The sequence below is a fragment of the Coturnix japonica genome, chromosome 10 (assembly GCF_001577835.2).
Source record: "Coturnix japonica isolate 7356 chromosome 10, Coturnix japonica 2.1, whole genome shotgun sequence".
In the NCBI taxonomy this organism is placed as follows: domain Eukaryota; kingdom Metazoa; phylum Chordata; class Aves; order Galliformes; family Phasianidae; genus Coturnix; species Coturnix japonica.
In genome coordinates, this window is record NC_029525.1 from 18,150,349 (window position 1) to 18,171,301 (window position 20,953).

The window sequence follows — 20,953 nt, forward strand, 5'->3', positions numbered from 1 at the left end:
TCAGCCCCTGCCCAGCACCCCATGTCCCACCAGGAACCCCACATCCCTCCCAGCTCCATGAGTCCCACCTGGCGCTGCCTGTCCCTGCTGCAAGCAGCCTACAGGGCCGGGTGGATGTGGATCGATTTGCAGTTCCAAGGAAGCAGGGCTGGAGTGTTTCTCCCCTGGGACTGAGTGTTCTCGCCCAGTCCTTGGCAGGGTGAGGGCAAACACTTTGGCTTGGGGTGTGCAGGTGCCCACAGAGGGGCTGGGCACATGCCAGGTTCCTTTTGTCCACATCCCCCACCTCACCAGTAGTGAGGGATGTGAAAGATGGGGGAGATCCCAAAAGCAAACCAAGCTCAGAGGAACCCTGCACCCATGGGTGCCAAGCACAGCCCAGCCCAGGACAGGGCAGCACCTGACAGCCATTCAGGGCCAGGATGGGGCCCCAGCACCAGCTCTTGCTTCCCCAGTCCAGGCAGCTGGGGAGCACAGTGTTGGGTGTCCCTGCTGGGCTCAGGGCTTCAGCGCTCCTGGGTTGGGGACAGGGACAGGGGCTCAGCCCATCCCATTCTCCCTGCCCCGTCCTGTATGTGCCAAGGCCAGGGGTGCAACAGGGAGCAGCAGAGGGACTTACCCAGCTCTGTGCTTCCCAGCTCCAGCATGACACAGGAAAGGGTGGTGGGGATGCAGCCAGTACCGGAGGTGCCAGAACATCTCCTCGTCATGTGCAGTGAGGCACGTCCTGCACCAGTGACCGCCACGGCACTGCCCACTGCAGCCAGGATCCCCCCAGCCCCACTCCCCAAGTCCCCCCACATTCCGGACCTGGGCAGGAGCACCACACCGAGTCCCTCCTGCCCCGACCCCTCAGACCCCCACAATCACCAGAACCCGTCCCCTCCCCCCCGACTCGTATCTCTGCACTGCCCACAGCTCCCACCACCGCATGGCAGCCATGCGGCAGCAGCAGGAGGGCGGGCAGCAATGAAGAGGTGTCTCGGCCCAGTGACCCCCGTGGCCAGCTGGGGAAGGGTTAAGTGGTGGGGAGGGGAGAGCAGAAAAATTCCTTCCAAGCAGAGTCACTGTTTCCCTGCCAGGGGAAGTGGAGGCAGAGCCCGCGGGAGCGCAGCTGGAGGGAGGGAAACGGCGCAGGAAGAGGCCCCTGCGCCCAGGGCAGGATGGTGGCCAGGAGGGGCCGAGGGGCACCTCCATTCTGAGATAGGGCTGCCCAGCCCTGCACTCACTGGCTGTTGGCCCCAGGCACTGATGGGAGCAATGAGGACAGGAGATAACAGGCTTCCACACCCCAGCAGGAGGCAATGACCTGCCCCCAGCAGCAGGCTGGCAGGCACCTTGCCGCAGAGCCACACTGCCACAACCCCACAGGCAGCACCCACGGCCCCATTTCCCCCCCACCGGCCAGACCCACAGCCCCATCCCAGCAGCACACACCACAGACAGGTTCACACAGTGGTTTATTTGGAGAAGGACACGCTCACTGCTCACATGCACGTGTTCCTGGCACGGCACAGCATGCTGGCAGCTCTCAGCAGCTCACACCCCTCTGCCCTGCCCCATGACGTCAGTGCCAACCTCACAGGGCCCCAGCAGGAGCAGGGTGGGCAGGGGGACACAGGGGGACAGTCTGTGGGTGGGCAGGGGGACACAGGCAGGCAGAGAGAGCTCCGCACTAGGAGGGTGGAGGAGCAGCACCACCGCGTCTCCACCACGGCCACGGGCACATTTCTGCACTGAGGAATCCCAAGAGGAGTCAGCCCCAGATCCGGCCCCCACAGCAGGACACTCACATGAACTGTGACAGGTTGGGCACTTTGATGCCGATGTCCCCGATGTTGATGTTACGTGGGATCTCCGGCAGGTTGATGTTCTTCATGGCTGAGACGGTGCAGGATGGCGCAGCCGAGAGCCCCCCCCCTGGGGAGCAGTGTGTGCTGTGCCAGCCCCACACCCACATCCCAGCCCTGCTGGCAGTGCACGCTGCATCCTCACCATGACAGCACCAACAGGCCAGAAAGGTTTCACTGTGTGCTATTAACCTTGACAGCGCAGCAACACCCACGTGCTGGTTGCTCCCTGAACCCCTCGATGGGGAGCACCCACCCTGCGCTCCCTCCCTGGGGACATGCAGGCTGAGAGCACCTGGGGAGGCCCCACTGCCCACAGCTCACTGGCTCCTGCAAGGCACCCGGAGCCCACCCTGCCCTGTACCCACACCTGGGCACCAAACCCCACATGCTGCCGCTCACCTCCGCCTTCTCCAGTTTGCTCTGTGCCTCCATCTGTGCCACGATCTCATTCATGCTGGTTTCCAGCACCATTCCACCAATCACCAGCTCCTGCAGGATATAGTGCATCTGCAAGGAGAGAGCAGCATGTGGCCCCAGCGTGCCACAGGGCAAACCTGGCCACTGCCCCATACCAGCCCCACACCTCCCCTGCACCCCAGGATGGAACAGAGACAGCACTGAGCAGCAAGCTGCCCCCCAGCACACACAGACACGGCCCTGGATGGGGTCTGGAACATGAGAACCAGAGTGCAGGTGGCTGTGCCACGCCACTGCAACACACCTTTGGTCATGGCAGCAACACAGCACAGCTCTCTGCTGAGCCAGCATTTTCCAACAGCGCCCCTGCACAGATAACTGATTTATGGGTTTCTGGTTGCTTCCATGATAAAGGTTGTTACTGGAAGATGGTTGTTACGATATCGGTTTATGGCCCATGATAGCTGACTGTGCTTGTAAATACTGCACGACAAACATCACCAGAGCAATGCAGTGAGAAATAAAACGGTGCCACGAACCTCTCCCTGAGCAGGGGAAAACCCAGCAGTGAGCTCAGCGCCCGCCCCGCGCTGCCCATCAGGGATGCAGGAAACCGGGCTCCTTTTGGACCTGGCATCAGCCCAGCTTGGACCCGACCCAGCCGGGCAGCGGTCCCGAGAAACCTTTGTTTTGCAAGGAACAATCCGTGTCCTCTCTGGGACCCTGCAGCTGCTGAGCAAAACACGCTGCGCTCTGAGGCAGAGCCACGGGACGGCACCCAGCAGCGCGCACTGCGCGGGGCACAGCACGGCCACACATCATGGCTGTGGGGCTGGGTGTGAGCACTGCATGTATGAGAGCCGGGGGGCTGAGCCGGGAGTCAACCCAGCACAAACCCTCCTTTCTCCCTCCTCTGGGTCTCCGAATCCTCACCAACACAGAGCAGAGGAGGGCGGCTCACGCTGCTCACAGCGCCAGGTCCCGGCCCCATAGGAGCACACTGTGCCCGATGCACAGCAGCAGACAGGGCTGTCACCCCCACCCCCACGTGTTCCTCCTTCCTCACCGCTCTCCCCCCTCCTTTCCCTTCCTTTGATAAGAGCACTTTTCCTGACAAGATAACCGGCCTGGCGACATCTCTGCAGCTGGGAGCCAACCCAACGGCACGGTCAGAGTAACCAGGTTTGAGCGGCCTGAGCTGCCCTGAGCACTGGAGCAAACCTCCACGTCCATTTCTCTGTCCCAGAGCTCAGAAGTTGGGATCCAAAACAGGAAGGGAACGTTTCCAGCACCGCTGATTTTCCCCCTTGCTTTTTGCTGGCAGCAGCTCCTTATCGCCCTGCACTGCACTGTGCACAGCCCCGCTATGTGCAGCTCCACCCGGGACATCAAAGCAGGATGTTTCCTGCCCCAGGTTCTGTCCCCCCAAGAGGAAGCGCAGCGGCTGCGCTCAAACCAAAGTTTATCAAACACCGTGTTCCAAACGCTTCCATTGTTCCTGTTTATTTCCCCCTTTAACTCCATGTTGTGCTGCGCTGCAGCGAGGGGCAAAGCGCTCACACAGAAACATGGAGCTGCATCCAAGCTCAGAGCCAGGAGCTGCTCCCAGGGCTCAGGTGGGGAACAGCGCGGGATGAGGAGCGTGATGCACAGCTCGCGCTGGGACGAGCCCACGCGGAACACGGATCGCACAGACCGTGCCGCAGTGCCGGTACAATGAGAGGCTCGTAGTGCCGTACATGGCCGCAGTGCCGGTACATGGGCCGCACGCTCCGCCGGTGACATTGAGCTGTAGTGGCCGTACATGAAGCTGCTAGTGCCGGTGACAGTGGAGCCGTAGTAACCGGTACATGTGAGGCCATAGTGCCGGGTGACACTTGAGCCGTAGTGCCGGTACATGAGCCGTAGTGCCGGTACATGAACGCGTAGTGCGTACCATGGGCCGCGGAGTCCGGTATCAGTGGCCGCAGTGCCGGTACATTGGGCGCAGTGCCGTACATGAGCTGTAGTGCCGGACAATGAGCCGTAGTACCCCGGTACCTGAGCATAGTGCCGGTACATGAGCCGTAGTGCCGGTACATGAGCCGTAGTGCCGGTACATGAGCCGTAGTGCCGGTACATGAGCCGTAGTGCCGGTACATGAGCGTAGTACCGAGGTGACTAGTGAGGCCGTAGTGGCGGGTTACATGAGCCGTTAGTGCCGGTACATGAGTCCGCAGTGCCGTACATGATGCTGTAGTGGCCCGGTACATGAGGCCAGTAGTAGCCGGTAACATGAGCCGCAAAGTGCTGGTTTACATGAGCCGTAGTGCCTGGTAGCATGAGCTGTAAGTGCCGGCTACAGTGAGCTCATAGTGCCGGTAATGAGGCTGTAGTGCGGTACATTGAGGCCGTAAGAGCTGGCTACATTGAGCCGCAGTGCCGGGTAAACATGAGCTGTAGTTGGCGCGTAACATTGAGCTTGTAGTGCCGGTACAATGAAGCCGCAGTGCCGGTACATGAGCCGCACAGACTGCGTGGTACAGTGAAGCCGCAGTGCTGTAAACATGAGCCGTAAGTGCCGGTGACATTGAGCTGTAGTGCCGGTACAAATGACCCATAGTGCCGGTAACAACTGAGGCTGTAGTGCGCGGTACATGAGCCGTAGAGCTTGGTACATGAAAGTGCCGGCAGTGGCGGTACATGAGCTGTAGTGGTACCGGTACAGTGAGCTGTAGTGCCGGTACATGAAGCCGCAGTGCGGTACAAGAAGCCGAGTGCCGTACATGAGGCCCGCAGTGCTGGTACATGAGCGTAGTGCTGGTAGATGAGCGTGTAGTGCCGGTAACATGAGCAATAGTGCCGGTACAACATGAGCTGTAGTGCCGGTAACATGAGCCGTAAGAAGCTGGTACATGCAAGCGTCAGGTGCCGGTAAATGAGCTGTAGTGCCGTGTACATAGTGAGCTGTAGTTGCGGTAACTGAAGGCCGCAGTGCCGGTACAGTGAGCGCAAGTTGCCGGTACATGGAGCCGCAGTGCTGGGTACAATGAGGCCGTAGCTGCGTAGCATGAGCGTAGTGCCGGGTATCATGAGCTGTATAGTGCCGGTACATGAGCCCGTAGTGGGCCGGTACATTGTAAACACTCTAATGCGTAAGTTATTCTATTGACCCTGAGCCCCGTAGTGCGGTACATGAGCTGTAGTATGGCCGGTACATGAGCTGTTAGGTGCGGTACATAGCCGCGCGCTCGTGTGCCCACACACACACACACACACCTGCCGCTTTTACCATACGCCCGCGGGGTGCGGTTCAGGCCCGCACAGCTCACAGACCCCCCCGCACCGCCGGGAGCTGCGGACCCGCCCGTGGCGCGTGGAACGTGTCGCGCAGGATCCGCCGCTGCGTCTCTCGGTCCTGCGGGCACCGAACGGACCCGGCCCCGCGCAGCCCCCGACCTGCACCAGGTGCCGGTAGCAGCGGACGAGCCGCGTGTTGCCGTGGTTGTTGAACACCGGGACGGCGCTGATCATCGCGGCGGCTGCACGACGCGCTCGGAACCGGAACCGGAACCGGGGCGCGGCGGACTCATTCTCCCCCCACCCCCGCGAAGCCCCCGCCCCACCCGGAGACGCGCCGGGACGAAGCGGCTGCTGCTCCGCCAGGGGGCGACACAGCGCAGCGGGACCGGGGCGGGCGGCGCTCACGGCGGACACGCGCACACACGTACGCGGCCTGGGGAGCCAATGGCTGCGCGGGGACTCCCGGCCCGGCGAGCCGATTGGCTGCAGGTGTCACCGCCGCCGATCGCCATTGGCTGAGGCTGCGGCCGGGATCGCGTCCGCACGCTCTGATTGGCTGCGGCCGGGAGGCGGCAGGGGGGAGCGGCCGCCGCCGTCCGTTGGGTCCGGCCCGACGACCGCGGGGATCCTTCCGTCAGCTCCGATTGGCTGCGGCCGCGAATCAAATACCGCCTCTGAGCCGGTGCGCGCGCTGTGATTGGCTGCGGCCGCTGCGTTACTAAAAGCGCCGCGTCCGTTGGCTGAGGGTGCTGCAGGAGTCGAATCTGATTGGCTGAGTCTCGTGTGCTGCTGGGAGGATCGTGTCCGCGCGCTCCGATTGGCCGAGGCCGCTGGGCTGAGTCCGCCCGTTACCGGCTGCCGGGCGCAGCGGGACCGTGTCGGTGTCGGTCCGGGCGGGTGGGGACGGGGAGCGATAAGGGGCGATAAGGAGGAGCCGCGCCCCGTCACAGCGCCCCGTGCCCGCGGGATGCGGCTGTCGGAGCTGCCGCCCCATGGCAGCCTTACCCCCCGTCCTTCCCGCTCCACGGGCCGGTACCGGCGCGGTTTGTGCTGCCGGGCTGTTCCCGTTCCCGCCGTTCCCGCCGTTCCCGGTAACGGAACGTGCCGCTCGTTTCCTCCCCCACGCGCCGCCGCGGGGCCGGAGCTCGGGGCTCCGCGGGGATCCGGGCCGCGCGCCGCCATTGGCTGCTTGGCGGAGGGTCCGCTCAGCGCGCACGCCGATTGGCTGACGGCCGATCCCCCCGGGCGGCCCGAGCTGACCGCCGCCCCGAGCCCGTCCCCGCCGCCCGAACCGGCCGCAGCCCCGGGGGGACAAGGCCACGACCCGCCCCATCGCCCCGTCCCGGGTCACCGGGCCGCCCTGCACACGGCGGCGGACGCTCACGGTGACGGCTGTGCTCGGTCACACCGTCCATGTACCGGCGGTGCCGGTTTCACATCACAATGCGGAAACCGGAGCGCGAACGGGCCGCGTGTGCGAACAAAGCGCCGCGTTCCAGACACCCCCGAGCGGCGGCGTCAGCCCGGCCCCGCGCTGCCGTGGCGATGAGCTCGGTCCGGTACCCCCGCACCCATCGCACCCCGATCCTCACCCCCCCCGCCCTCCTCCCCACTCCGCCCGGCGCCCCCGACGGCGCCCCCCCGGCACGGGCACCGCTCTGCGGAGTCCAGGGAGGGGGGAAGTTCCGCCCGGCCGGGCTCGTTCCGTGCGGAGCAGCCGCTCCCCTCGCGCTGCCCGTGGCTCCGCTCGGCGGGGCCGTGGCTCCGGGTGGGGCCGGCAGCAGCCCCGCGCCGCGCCCCCTCGTGCCGCCGCCCCCGGAGCGACCCGCGCGTCCCCGCCGGGCGGGCGGCCTCGGGGCCGGGGCTGCGGGCGGGGGCCGCTCCCGACCCGCGGCTACGGGTGGTGGCGGCGGCCCGGGCCCGGCGGGGCGGGGAGGGTCTCGATGGCCGCCCCCGCTCCGGGCAGCGCCGCGCCCCGCAGCTTTGTTCCGCGGTGCCGGGAGCGGGGCCGGGCTCCGGGCAACTGCCGGCGGCCGGAGCGGGCCGGGGGGGCGGGCGCGGGGCCGCTCCGAGCCCGGAAAACTTGTCCGGGCGCGGCGGGGGGGACGCGGGGGCCACGGCGGCGAGATAAAGGGCCCCGGCGCCGCCGCGCTCGTCGCTCCCGGCCGAGTTAGGAGGAGCTGTTTTGCATCCCTTCACGTCAGCCTGCCTCATTCCCTCCTTCCTTCCTTCCTGCGCGCCCAGCGCCGGGCCCACGGCCCGCAGCCGCCGTCACCCCGCGCCCTGCGGAGCCGCCGCGGGACGCACGGTGAGTCCCCGCCGCTCCCCGGGGCCGCAGCCCCCGCCCGGGGCCCCGCGCGTCGCCGCCCGCCCGGCCGCCTCCCCGCGCCGGGCCGGGAGAGATGGCGGCGGGAGACACGGTGCGGGGCGGAGGCGGCGGCGGCGGCGCCCGGGTCCGCACGTGGGTCCGCCCGCCCCGCTCCGCAGCCCCAAGTTTCCCCACCGCAGCCTCGCAAAGTTTCTCCGCGGCCGCGGGGTCGAAGTTGCGGGTCGGGCCGGGCCGGGCTGCGGGGCGTGGGGTCGGGACCTGTTGCGGGGCAGCAGCCGGGTACGGGAACGCTCCCACGGCGGCACCGGGCCCCGAGCGCGGCGTTGGGGCGGGGGCTGCGGGGACGGTGCGGGGTACGGCGGGCGGAGCGAGGGGCGGGGGGGTCGCCGGGGTCGCGCTTTAAATGGGGACGCGCTGCAGGGCGGGGAGCGACGCCAGAGGGGTCGGGGTCGTCCGCGCCGTCCGTGTGTCCCCGTCATCCGGCCGGTACCCGCTGCTCACGCGGAGCTTCTCGTGCGAGGCGTGGGACGGCAGCGGGGCCACCCAGGTGCGAGGGAGCGCGGGGCGGCGGGGCCGGGCCGGGCGTAGGACGGAGCCGAACGGCCGCACCGGGCTCGGGGGTCGGGGAGCGTCCAGAGAGACGGGAAAGGCCCCGGGGCGGGGGGTGACACCGCCGCGATCCCCGGGAGCCGCCCCGCCAGGTCCAGGGTTCGGCTCCTTTTGTCCACCGGGAGCTGCGGGAGGGGCTGGCCCGGCCGGGGCCCGGCTGTGCTGGGTCGTGCTTTGGGGTGAGAACTGCGCTCGGAACTTCCTACAGCCCTTTGGAGGCTCCCTGATAACCGGCAGGATGTGCTGGGTTACAATTAGTAACTAAGTCAATCATGAGTAGTTCCTTTGTCGGCATTCGGTGTGGCAGGAGGGGCAGGATGCGCCAGCAGCGCCTTCACCCCCCTCAGTGCCCGGGGTGCCCGTGGGAGCTGCCCCCGCAGCCCAGGCTCGTGGGCTCCCAGCTGTCACTGATCCCGAGCAGCACAACACACACGTGGCAGCTCCGTACTCACGGCTGCAGTGGGGCCCGGCTGCTGGTCACACTGTTACGAGCACAGCTCAGGTGTGTGCCAGACCCTCAGCCCACGGCTCTCCCGGGGAAGCTTCAGGGAGGCAGCTGAATATTCCGTACATTTATGGGACTTTCGTGGTGCAATAAGTGCAAAACGGAGCAGCAATGCACGTTGTTTTGGAAACACAGACTGCAGGCAGCTCGGGCAGCCCTTGTTGCCAAAGCAAAAGGAAAATGCGTTTGGATAAAAGCAGCCTGTTGGTCAAGGTACAAGGATGCAGGATGTTTATAAAGGCTGCTACAGTGAAGGTGTTCCCAGAGCTGTGTGTGATAGTTGAGCATCCAGCCCAGTGCCCTCAGCTGTGCACATCTCCAGGTGCTGCCCTGGGAAGCAGCTGAGGAGCACTGAGATGTGCTGGTGGGCTCCTCCTCCCCGCATTGCTGCTCTCTGCACTATTACCTCGGGGTTGGTTTCACCGTGGGCAGACTTTGCCAGGCCTCCCCAGCTTTTAATGCATGGAGCTGCTGCACTGCTGTGCTCTTCTGTGCTGACACCATGGGCACCTGCAGCTCCCCGTGCAGCCGTTCCCATGCAGGTCTGCAGGCAGACACAGTGCAGAGCCAAATGCAGCTCTGGTGTGAAATTTCAGCCGTTGCAGGCTGCCAGGCCGGGGGCACTCAGCACAGCAGCACACAGAGCCTCACAAGCACAGACCCAAAGCTCTCTGTGCTGAAACACACTCGCTCTGTTCCCTCAGTGCTGTGGCTCAGGGCTGAGATGGGCAGCAGGCGGCACTGAGCCCCAGCACCAGCCCTGGGAGGGCTCTGGGAGGAGGAGGTCCCTGTATGTGCATGTAGGTGTTTGCCAACGTGTTCCTGAGCTTTGATGAATTGCAAGCAGTGTGTGTTGGTCATGCTGCTCACATCAGGGCAGGGCTGTGCAGGGATGGTGCATGGTGAGCAGCATGCAGTGCAGGCACTGAGGAGCATTGGCAGCAGCTCTGGAGCTTTGGGAGAGCTCTGGGCAGACCCACATCACTGCCCCACACCCTATTGCTTCCACTCTGTGGGTCACTGGGAAGAAGCAGAAGTAAGAGCCAAAGCACAGTAGTGGTGGTTGCAGTTCAGGGGCCGCTTCCCAGCCGGCCATTGTTCACCATGTGGAAGGGCTGGGCTGTCGGCAGCGCCGGCTCTTGCTCACAAACCAGCCCTGCTGTGGGCTGCAGGGAGGCAGCACCAGGCCCAGCACTGCCCTGCATGGCCGAGCTCTGTGCTGGGACGCAGAGGCAGAATTTGGTTGTGAGGAAAATGGCAGCACATGATGAGAGTGTGGCGTTGCCTTCGTGCTGTGTTGCCTCACTCAGCGCTGGCTCCATAGCACAGCAGAGCACACTGTGCTGTTGGGCAGGATGTGTTCCACGCTGTAACGTTTGGCTGCTCCCTCTTGCAGTCACATCCAGGCAGCACCGCAGCACCTGGTGGCTCCGTCCTGCAGAGCTGGGTGTGAAGTTTTGCTGCTGTTGCGCTTCCCCCCTTGGCTCAGGCCACGTGCAGGTCCCGCTCCGGTAGAGCAGCAGCGTCCTCCTCACTGCCCCACTTCCAGCATCCTCTCCTCCCTACACTCAGGTTCTCCCTTTATCTCATGCTACTTCACCTCCCCACACCGCACTTTTTCGCTCTACACGGAGCTCCGTATCGGTGCTGCAGGCACTGCACAGCCCCAGCACCCAGCCCAATGCTGCCAGCAGTGCTGCACAGCCCACACTCGGCGCAGGGGCACTGCGGCCCCATAGCACCTGCCCCACACCCTCAGAGCGCCCCACGTGCCCTCGGAGCAGTGCTGGGATCCCGGCCCTGTGCTCTGCCTGCCTCCCACAGCCTCCCTTCCCGGCGAGGTTTGCTTCTTGACCCACATCTCCAGCTCGGATCGCCTCTCATGGCTGCTCGGTTTTGTTTTCTGTTTGCTGCTTTTTTTCAGCAGGGAAGGAAGGGAGGTTCCTCGGAGGCCCTCGGTGGAGCCGGACCCTCCTGCAGGATCCCAGCGTGCAGAATTCCGCTGACTTTTCCACGTATCTGCATGTGTGATTAGCAGAGAAGTACGTTTAAAGTGGCTCGGTGTCTCTTTCAGGGAGTTAGAAGGGAGCAGATTTATTCTCCGCTGCGCTGAGAATTAACTCGCTTTTCTTCCTTTTCCCGCTGCCCCCACTGGAAAGAGAGAGAATGTAAAAAAAGAAGAAAGGATTTACATTGTGGTGGTGATTGGCACAGTCTGTGAATGAGAGGTCATTTCATGTGGCTGTTTCTTTTCAAGCGCCCTTTTTTTCATGCACACTGTATTCAGGCTGGGAGCATTCTTTCTTTTCAAAGCTTCTCTGTCTGTCTCTCTCTTCCCCCTCCTTTATTTTTCATCCCTTTTCTTTACTTTTGCTGTCTTTTCATTCTGTTTTTCTCCTCCCCCTTGGGGCTCCATTTTTTTCTTTCCTCTTTCCTCTATTCAGTTCCTTTTTTCTTTTCGCGTCTTTTTTGAATAGCTCTTCTATTTTGGGAGAGGGAAGGGACCGAGCAGAAGAGAAGTCGTTGCGGCAGCAGGAACTTGAAAGTCGCTCTTCCCCTGTTTATTTCACTTAAAAGCAAAAACAACAACAACAACAACCCCCCTGTTTTGCAGGGAGGAGGGACTGAGTGCCGCAGACCCCGCGCGGTGCGGGCAGCCCCGGCCGGGCAGGAGGGACCCGCTCCGTGTGCCGGTATCGCCGCGCTGCGCTGAGGGGCGGGCGAGTGGGGACATCCCGGGGCACGGCAGAGGGGCCGCATCTCTGCTGCGCAGGTGGGGGCGAGGCGCGGCAGGGGGGGCTCGGTGTGGAAGAGGAGCAATGCGGTGACCCCAGTGCCGTGCTGGGGCCGCGGGGCTGAGCCTGAGCGCTGTGGGCTCGGGCACTTCCTGAGCGGGGCCGTGGGTTCGCCGTGGGTCGCGGTGCCGCCGGGCAGGACGGCTCCAAAGCTCCGCGGGGCTGCGCCGTGCCGTGGCAAAGGGCGCTGAGAGCGGCTGGGAGCGGCCGGACCTCGTGGGGGTGGCACCCAGCGCCCACAGAGCGAACCGGCCTCCCCGAGCGCCGCCGCTTCCCCTTGGCTGTTGTGTCCCTGCCTGCTCGGAGCCGGAGCAGAAGCTGAGCGCCGTCGGAGCGCGGCTCGGGGCCGCTGGTTCTTGGTTCTCCGTCGGTGTCGGAGGGGCAGAAGGACGCGGTGCGGGGACGCTCCGTCCCAGCTGCAATGCACCTGGTGAAGGCGAAGAGGGAACGCAAACTGCAGCACTGCACGGAACGTGGGCAGCATGTGGGTCAGCTCTGACTGCCCGATCCTGGCTGACGCCGCGCTCTGCCTTTGTCTGCGGGGCTGGGGAAGCGCTCAGCTTCAGCACTGCTCCCAGCACGGCCGGGCGCTCGGGGAGACGTGGGGTCCCAGGCAGCACAGGGGACATGGCCGGTCATGGAGAGGATTCTTTTCTTTGTGAGATTCAAATAATTGTAACCCAGAGATAGAGGAGACATGGGAGGAGATGAAAAGCAAGAGAGAAAGCAAGCAAGCAAAGGACAGAGGTTTGGAATACAGAGGGAGATTAGGAGATAGATGAAAGAGAAAGGAGAGAGATAAGAGGGAGGCAGAGGACAGATCCACAGCGCCCAGATAGGGGTTGCCAGGGAAACGGGAAGGATGAGAGTGGCGGAGAGAAGAAGAGAGAGAAGAGAGGAGGAGAAGAGAGGAGGAGAAGAGAGGAGGAGAAGAGAGGAGGAGAAGAGAGGAGGAGAAGAGAGGAGGAGAAGAGAGGAGAGGAGAGGAGAGGAGGAGAGGAGAGGAGAGGAGAGGAGAGAGAGAGGAAGAGGAGAGGAGAGGGTGTGCTGGGGGGGAAGGGGCGCCAGGTGGGTGCTCAGGGCTGGGCTGAGGGTCCCAGCAGGGGCTGTCCCAGGGCAGTATGTGCAGCCCTGCTCCCTGCAGGCCAGTCTGTGGCAGCCCTGTGCTGTGCTCACCCCGTCCTGTCATTATTTGGGAATCATCCTCCTTCCCCTCCACCCGTGTGACCAGGAGCCCACTGGCTATGAGCCCATCACTGTTTGCTTTCCCCTCTGGCTGTGAGGGTGGCAGTGAGACTGCAGGCAGGATCCCCAGGTATTGATGATCCACGTGTTTTTAACACGGCCTGATGAGCAGAAGGCCGTTCCCTCCCTGATGCAGTTCCACACAGACACACCGTCACTGTTTTCCCCAGCCTGGCTGTGCCACCAGACACGGTGCTTCATCACGGTGCAGGCTGGGGCTGCCCTTGGCTCTGGAATGTGGGTCCCCAAGGGGAGCCCTCCATGCCCTCTATAACTCCTTGCAGTGGATCAGCGTGTGCTGAGTGCTGTTCTCTTTTCTCTATAGAACCCGCTAATGGTTTCCCTGAATGAGCTGAGTTAGGTGCACTCAGCTTGGAGGCACTGATGGAGGGAATTGAAATGTTGGTTTCATTTCTCTAGGAAGGCCAAGTTTACTTTGTCAGCAGCAATCCAGCCGGACTGCTGTGCTCTATGGGCAGAGAGCAGAACCCCCCCAGGACTCTACTGCTCATTGCACAGCTCAGACCGTGGGCACCTCACAGACCCCCCGGCCCCAGGCAGAGCAGTATCCGGTCGGTGCTGTGAATCATTGCGGTGATTCCTTGTGATTTTCAGGGGGAAAAATGCATTTTATTCTGCTTAAAATTTGTATGGATGCTGTAAGCAGCTTTATGGAAGAACTGCACACAGACTGAAAGATGAAAGGCTGATTTTTTTCCTTTATCAAACCTGATGGAAAGCTCTTCTGGAAGAGAAAGAAAATAAGCCCAGAAGTGCTCATGCAGATATTCAAGATGCAGCAATCAGCTGCTTGCTGTAGATGATGTGCACAGCCCGACGCCCCCAGCACATGCAGGGTCTTGTGCGTATGGGGCTGCCCCAGGTGCTGGAGCAGCACGGAGGGGATGGGGAGCCCAGCAGGCACAGCAGCTCAGGGCAAGGCAAAGAGCTCAGCTCGGGCTGCGGTGCTGCTGGCACTGCCTGCAGCTCTGTATCAGGAACTGATCCCTGCATGGCACACAGCAGAAGCAGGTGCCCCCAGAGCACCACAGCCACAGTGCCAGATGGGGAGTGTGGATGTGGGTCTCCCTCCTGAGCGACCCCAATGCTGCAACTGGTGTGCTGAGGGGAGATGTGGACAAGTGGGTATAGTGGGGGATTTTTGCACAGAGAGATTTCCTGGAAGAGAGATGGCTTTGCTGGAAAATGGAGTGATGAAATTTGTGCAGCTGTTTGTTGGTGCTCAGGGAGTGACGGGCTGGGAGCAGAGCTGGGGCTCTGTGCTGCAATGGGGCAGTAATGAGGGTGTGAGAAGTGGTCAGGGGTGCGTTGGTGCAGAGCTGTTCTGGATCAGGCCGCAGGGAGTGAGTGCACTGTGCAGGGTATGAGAACATCTGCCTGGTGCTGCTTTCCTGCCCACAGTGGGCACTACTGCAGCTGTTTGTCCCCCTGCAGGGTGTGCCACACACCCCTTCCATGGAACGTTGGGGTTCAACCATTTGGTCCTTCCTGTGCCTGCCTGGTGCTGGCCTGGAGCAGTGCTAGGATGGGTGTTGTGACCATGGGACCACCCCCCTCCCCAGCTCTCAGCACTGCAGTGTGGCTCTGCAACTAGAGAGCCCCGAGTGTGTGCACATGGAGCTGGGGGTGCTGCTCCCAGCCCAGCTGGTGTGCTGGGAAGCGGCTCTCCTGGCCCATGAGAGCCATGGGGAAGTGTGAGGGGGAAGTGAAACAGCAGCTTCCCTCTGGCTGCCGCTTCTCCCCAGTGTGGTGTTGTGTAGCTGCACCAGCAGCTTTGTGGCTGCTGCACCCATGCTCTGTTCTGAGCAGCAAAGCTCACTCACATACAAGAGCTTCAATGTTTGACAAAGTGCAAATGGTCCTGTGTGCCACGGGCCTGTATTTAGTGCTGGGAGCTCAGAGAGCAGCCCTCACCCCCTTGTTCAGAGTGCTGCAGAGTAGGATCTGTCACTGAATTCTTCTGAAAGCCTCTGCTTATCAGCAGCATTTGGTTGTTTGCTTTTCTCAGGCACGTGAGTACTGGGAGCTGTGTGTTTGCAGCCGCTCCCCGTCACAGTGCTGTTCCATGGAGGAGCAGAGCTGTCCCCACTGCTGCTCCAGCTCTGCACCCCACACCAGGACCCGTCCTGCCCCGCTGGCTGCGGGGAGCAGAGCCACTGTCCCGGGTAATCAATGGGGTATGATATGTGGGTTTGGAGAAATCAGCCCTTGGATACGGTGTGATCAGACGGTCTGGGACAGGCATCCACGTGAGAAGTAGTAATTGCTGCCTCAAAATGAGGAAGAGAGCAAAATCCCAACCGGATCCGAGCAGCTTTTCCTGCTTTCCGTCTCCTCCCGCCTGCACAGACAGAGGGGACCCGGCCTTCCTCCCCAGGGAGCTCCTGTTGTGTGCAGCTTCCTCCCTGCAGCACGAATGGCACGACTCTGGGGGCTGTGTTCCTTCCGGGAAGCTGCAGCCCGCTGTGAGACGCTCCGACCCCCAGCGCTGCGCTTCCCATCGCAGCCTCCGCACCGCTGTGTGCCCGGCCCTGCTCCGCCTGCAGCTCTGCGGGATGGATGCTGAGAGCCCGGTCTGGGGGCTCCTCTGTTCTGAGGGGGGTGATACTCAGCCCTCGGTTGCTGCTCTCCAGGCTCGTGGATGCTCCTGGGACTGCAGCAGCATCTGGCTTAGGGTGTATTCGTGTTTCACCTCCCCCATAGGACTCCTCTTTGTTGCAGCTGCAGAAATAATTCCGTTGAGCAAGATTGTCCCTTCCTTGCCCCCCCCGCCCCCACCCAGGAGGAAGCTGCAGCCTCCTGCTCACCCGGGGCTGCTGTTCCATTGCTGCCCCGCCTGCCCCAAGGATGGGCCCTGCTGGGGGCTGTGATCCCACACAGCAGAACACCCCATATGTTCCCACACAGTGGCTGTGTTCCCCACCAGCACACTGCTCCCACCGCAGACTGCCTGCTGCTTTAAGCAGCTCTCCCACTTCTCTCTCCCACTTTCTCTTTTGCTTTGTCTGTGATCCTCCCTCCGCTGTTTCCCATCACTGCTTCTCACAGCCAGGACCATCAGTGTGGGTCAGCTGCGGGGCTCTGGGTGCTCCCTGCCCCTTCCTTCTTGCAGGGCTGCTCCCGGTGCTTTGGCCCCCAGCAGCACAGAACCACCGCCTGGGAAGGAGCAGGTTCTGCTGTGTGGGCTCCCCGGGGCTCCTTGGGGCAGCGTGTGGTGAGGAGTGAGCACACAAGGCTGTTCCTGTGCCAGGGATGCTCGGCAGCAGTGGGAACTGATTGGAGATGCTTTGGGGCACAGCTCTGCAGTGCTGGCAGTGATCGCTGCTGTCTGTGGCACTGCTCAGCCCTGCTCTGGGGATGGGCACTATTGCCATTGCTCAGAGGATCCCTGTGCTGCCAACAAGCCCGTGCTGGCTGTTCTATTAGCTGTCCCTCTGAGCTGCACTCCTCCCAGCACAAATGAGCATCGCTGTGTCAGTTGTGAGCAATTGTTTGACTTTCTTCCTGGAAGCAGATGGAATTATTAAACAGCATGAGGAGTCCCTGCAGAAGCCTCCAGAGGGCAGCTGGGATGCTCTGCACGCTGAGTTTCAGTGCTTCCTGCTCTGCGGGCAGCATTAGGGTGGGATGAGTCCCACTGAGCCGTGTTTGGCTTTGTGACCTGTCCCTGAGTTGCACGGGATTGTGTCAATGGGAACCGCTGCGCGGGGGTCTGCACGGGGTGGGAGCGATTGCTGACAGCTGTCCGTCTCCTCCCGCAGCCGTGACCGCACAGGGCGCAGGGATGGAGCGTTTCACGGAGTGTGGGACGCAGACGGACGCCGTGGTGGTGCTGTCGCTGGCACAGGCTGCGGTGCTGGGCTTGGTGTCCGACAACGAGCTGCTGGGGGCCACCGTCAGCCCTGCCGGCTTCTTCCCGGGGCCGGGGGCTGAGGGAGAGCCCGACATCACGGCGGAGCCCGAGAGCGAGGGAGCGGCGCTGGACGGGCAGGAGGACGAGTCCCTGGAGGCGGAGTGCTCCCCAGGGAAGCACGCGCGCAGGAGGAAGCGGCCCCCGGTGAGGCTGCTGCCCAAGGTCAAGCGTGAAGAGGCGGAGACGGAGGAGTTCGAGGTGGCCGCGCCCGGGGAGGACGAGGCCGACCCGCAGCGCGGTGCCCCGCCAACCCCCGCCCCGGAGCTGCCGGCGGAGCCCAGCGGAGCCGTGAAGATGATCGACCTCAGCGCCTTCAGCAGGAAGCCCCGGCGCCTGCGGCACCTGCGGCGGCACGGACACCAACAGCCGCGCGGCTGCGATCCCGACCCGCGGGACACCGCGCCGACACCGTGCGCCTTTGAGAGCGGAGCCCCGTCCCCGGGGGAGCCCGAGGCGCCCGCGACCCCCGAGCGGGTGAAGAGCGAGCAGGGCTTCACGTGGCAGGAGCCGGGAGAGATGGAGGCGGACGCTGCGGGTGACAACAGCGAGCACAGCAAGAAGGCGCAGCTGGACCGGCTGGACATCAACGTGCAGATCGACGACTCGTACCTGGTGGAGGCCGGGGACCGGCAGAAGCGCTGGCAGTGCCGCATGTGCGAGAAGTCCTACACCTCCAAGTACAACCTGGTCACGCACATCCTGGGCCACAACGGCATCAAGCCGCACTCCTGCCCGCACTGCAACAAGCTGTTCAAGCAGCCCAGCCACCTGCAGACCCACCTGCTGACACACCAGGGCACGCGGCCGCACAAGTGCGAGGTGTGCAGCAAGGCCTTCACGCAGACCAGCCACCTGAAGCGCCACATGCTGCTGCACACCGACATCAAGCCTTACAACTGCAGGATCTGTGGAAGAGGCTTTGCCTATCCTAGTGAGCTGAAGGCGCATGAGTCTAAGCACGAGAGCGGCCGAGAGAACATTTGTGTGGAGTGTGGTCTGGACTTCCCCACGCTCACCCAGCTGAAGCGGCACCTGGCCACGCACCAGGGCCCCACGCTGTACCAGTGCCTGGAGTGCAGCAAGTCCTTCCACTACCGCAGCCAGCTGCAGAACCACATGCTGAAGCACCAGAACGTCCGGCCCTTCGTCTGCACCGAGTGCGGCATGGAGTTCAGCCAGATCCACCATCTCAAGCAGCACTCGCTCACGCACAAGGTAGGCGCCGTGTGCAGCACGGAGCGCCCCGGGGCTGCTGCCTGGCCACGCTCGGGGGCGTATCGGCCGCAGAGGGCGCTGGGGGGCCGCAGTGCGGGTCAGCCCGGAGGGAGATGTCCCTTCCCTGTCCCCCTGCCTCCCACCCCCCACCCTGTGTCACCGCAGCGCAGCGCCCGCTCCGTGCAGCTCAGCTCAGCCGCCCCCTCCCCGCCCGCACTCACCGCCTCCCGCATCCCTGCAGGGCGTGAAGGAGTTCAAGTGCGAGGTGTGCGGGCGCGAGTTCACGCTGCAGGCCAACATGAAGCGGCACATGCTCATCCACACCAGCGTCCGGCCCTACCAGTGCCACATCTGCTTCAAGACGTTTGTGCAGAAGCAGACGCTGAAGACCCACATGATTGTGCACTCACCGGTGAAGCCATTCAAGTGCAAGGTACCACAGGGCGCCACGGGCGGCTGGGGATAGGGGTTGGCACGCTGGGCTCTGTGAGTGTGGAGGCTGCAGAAATAGCAGCAGGAAAGGAAAGGGGTGGGAGGTTGGTGGGGAGGGTGGGCTGCCCCATTAGAGATCACTGGGGAGCAATCGGGATCCTCAGCAGTGAGGTCAGGTCTGCACAGCCGCATCCCCAAGGCTGCTGCTGGGCTTTTTGCTGGGCTCGGGAGCTGCGGGACCCCGCTAACCCCAGAACGTTGCTGCAGGTCTGTGGGAAGTCCTTCAACCGCATGTACAACCTGCTGGGCCACATGCACCTGCACGCGGGCAGCAAGCCCTTCAAGTGTCCCTACTGCTCCAGCAAGTTCAACCTGAAAGGCAACCTGAGCCGGCACATGAAGGTCAAGCATGGCGTGATGGACATCAGCCTGGACAGCCAAGGTAGGTGTGGGCTGAGCTGGAACTGTGCTGGGCTCTGTGTGCTGCAGGCTGGGTGCTGTGCTTGCTGCTGGCTTGCTGCAGGAGCAGCACCGAACCACAGTGCCCATAGTGAATGCACCTTGGGTGCTGTGGTGGGTGGGGACCACAGGGCCCCACGGGTATGGGGCTGATACCAGCTTGTGTGCACTGTGCCCTAGATCCCATGATGGACCTGTCAGGGGCTGAGCACACCGAACTGGACGGGCAGCAGGAGATGGAGGACTACGAGGAGGAGAACTCATACGGCTATGAGGGTGTGGAGAACCCCCCAGACGACAGTGTGCTGGCAGAGCAGGCCATGAAGGAGATGGCATATTACAACATGTTGTAGCAAGGACGGTGGGTGGCACAGGGGGGTGTGGAGATGGCAAAATAGACCCGTCGTGTAAGAGAACTGCTGGGGTGCAGTGCTGCTGCAGGGGGGTGAGCGGGGGGAGTCAGGGACATCTCTGAAGCACGGCTGGGCACAGGGCAGGGAGCCTGGGAGAGCTCTCGCCTTCATGGGGCCGTTCCTGCTGGGGCCCGTTCTCCCTAAACCTCTGGAGGAGTGCCCCTCTGCCTGGTGCCCTGCCACCCCCCCATCCCCCACACCTCAGTGGTGGCCAGGCTCCTGCCCCGTCCTCACCCGCAGCCCTGTGTGATGTACTTGAAGCTGGCAGGCTGCGCCCCAGCAGATGATGAGCATCGCTCCTGATCCTACCTCCTGGGTCACCCTTCGGCTGCACTGTGCCGTGCGTCAGCCTGGCATCCCCTGCATGGAGACCAGCGCTGCACCACCCTGCGCTCCCCAGCTCCTCACAGCCCAGGGCAGCTCCTGTTGCTCTGGCACCAGTGGTGAGCTGGGGCAGGCCACAAGAGGCCACAGGGCACACACACAAAGAGTATTTTCTTACAAACTAATTGCAAAGCTCAGCGGAAGCAGCAGCTCTGAGTACAGAGTGGCTTTGGTGAGCGATGTATTTAAAGGAAGGCGAACCCTGTTCAACTTGAGCAAATGATGGTATTTTGAAAGTAATTTATTTTTTTTCAGATGTGCCGCGTGGTTGGATTTATCTTTTCACTGAGTTCAGTTTCCTTCAAGCAATGTTCTCTGTAAACCTGTGTAATGTGTGTGATCTGTGGAGCTGTGCGGGGCTGCAGGGGCTGCAGGGGCTGGACGGGGGTCCCACACCCACAGGTGCTGCACCAACACTGCTGCACACTGCTGCCCCATGAGCATCTTCAGCCTGGGCTGCAGGAAGGAACGTGCCTAGGGGGGCTTTGTGCCCCCTCCCTGCCCTGTGATGGGAGTGGGCTACAGGGGCACCCTTGGGTCATGGCACAGCTCTGCCAGCCCAGCACACTGCATCCCCATCCTTGGGGCACACAGTGTTTCCATCCTGCAGCGCAGAGGGGAGGGGGAAGGCACCCAGAGCTGAGGGGCAGCCGTGTGCTGACTCAGCAGTGTGTGACCGGTGGGTGCCACCACCCAGCCTGGTGCTCCTGCATCTGGAGCCCCCCACCCACAGCTCAGCACCCCCTCCACCAGTGCCCCTATAGCTGCAGCTCCTTCAGCCAACCCCCCCCTCTCCCCAGCACAGCCCCCATGCCCACTCTGTATCCCCACATCTACCTCTGTCCCATTACCAAAAAGCACCGCACCCCACGCTGCACTGTGCTGGAGAGCTGTTGGGGTGCACCCTGCACTGTGTCTGCAGAGCAGTTGCCCCCTCTCCCCCCCCCACCCCGTGCAAAGCCCTACTGTGTTTATTTTGGTCTATCTCCTCGGTTGGAAGAGTTGTTCAGCAATAATTCTAAATAAATGAATATTCTTTAGCTGCTGCCGCCTGCTGCGCCGGGAGCACACGGAGCCCCGC

At 62.9% G+C, this 20,953-nt stretch overlaps 1 protein-coding gene across 3 annotated transcripts; it reads left to right on the forward strand.

Moving 5' to 3' along the window:
• The first annotated feature begins 7,599 nt into the window (after positions 1–7,599).
• ZNF710 (zinc finger protein 710) lies at positions 7,600–20,912 on the forward strand. Of its 3 annotated transcripts, none has more exons than XM_015873395.2 (6): positions 7,600–7,860; positions 10,923–11,037; positions 16,818–18,184; positions 18,426–18,617; positions 18,884–19,058; positions 19,256–20,198. In XM_015873395.2, the coding sequence occupies exons 3-6, from the start codon at positions 16,841–16,843 to the stop codon at positions 19,426–19,428; spliced, it is 1,884 nt and encodes a 627-aa protein (XP_015728881.1). In that variant the 5' UTR covers positions 7,600–7,860; positions 10,923–11,037; positions 16,818–16,840; the 3' UTR covers positions 19,429–20,198. The 3 variants fall into 3 exon arrangements, with proteins under 3 accessions (XP_015728881.1, XP_015728882.1, XP_015728883.1); XM_015873397.2 differs by lacking the exon at positions 7,600–7,860 and having other exon boundaries at positions 8,312–11,037; positions 19,256–19,436; positions 20,128–20,912; XM_015873396.2 differs by lacking the exon at positions 10,923–11,037.
• Positions 20,913–20,953: the final 41 nt, after the last annotated feature.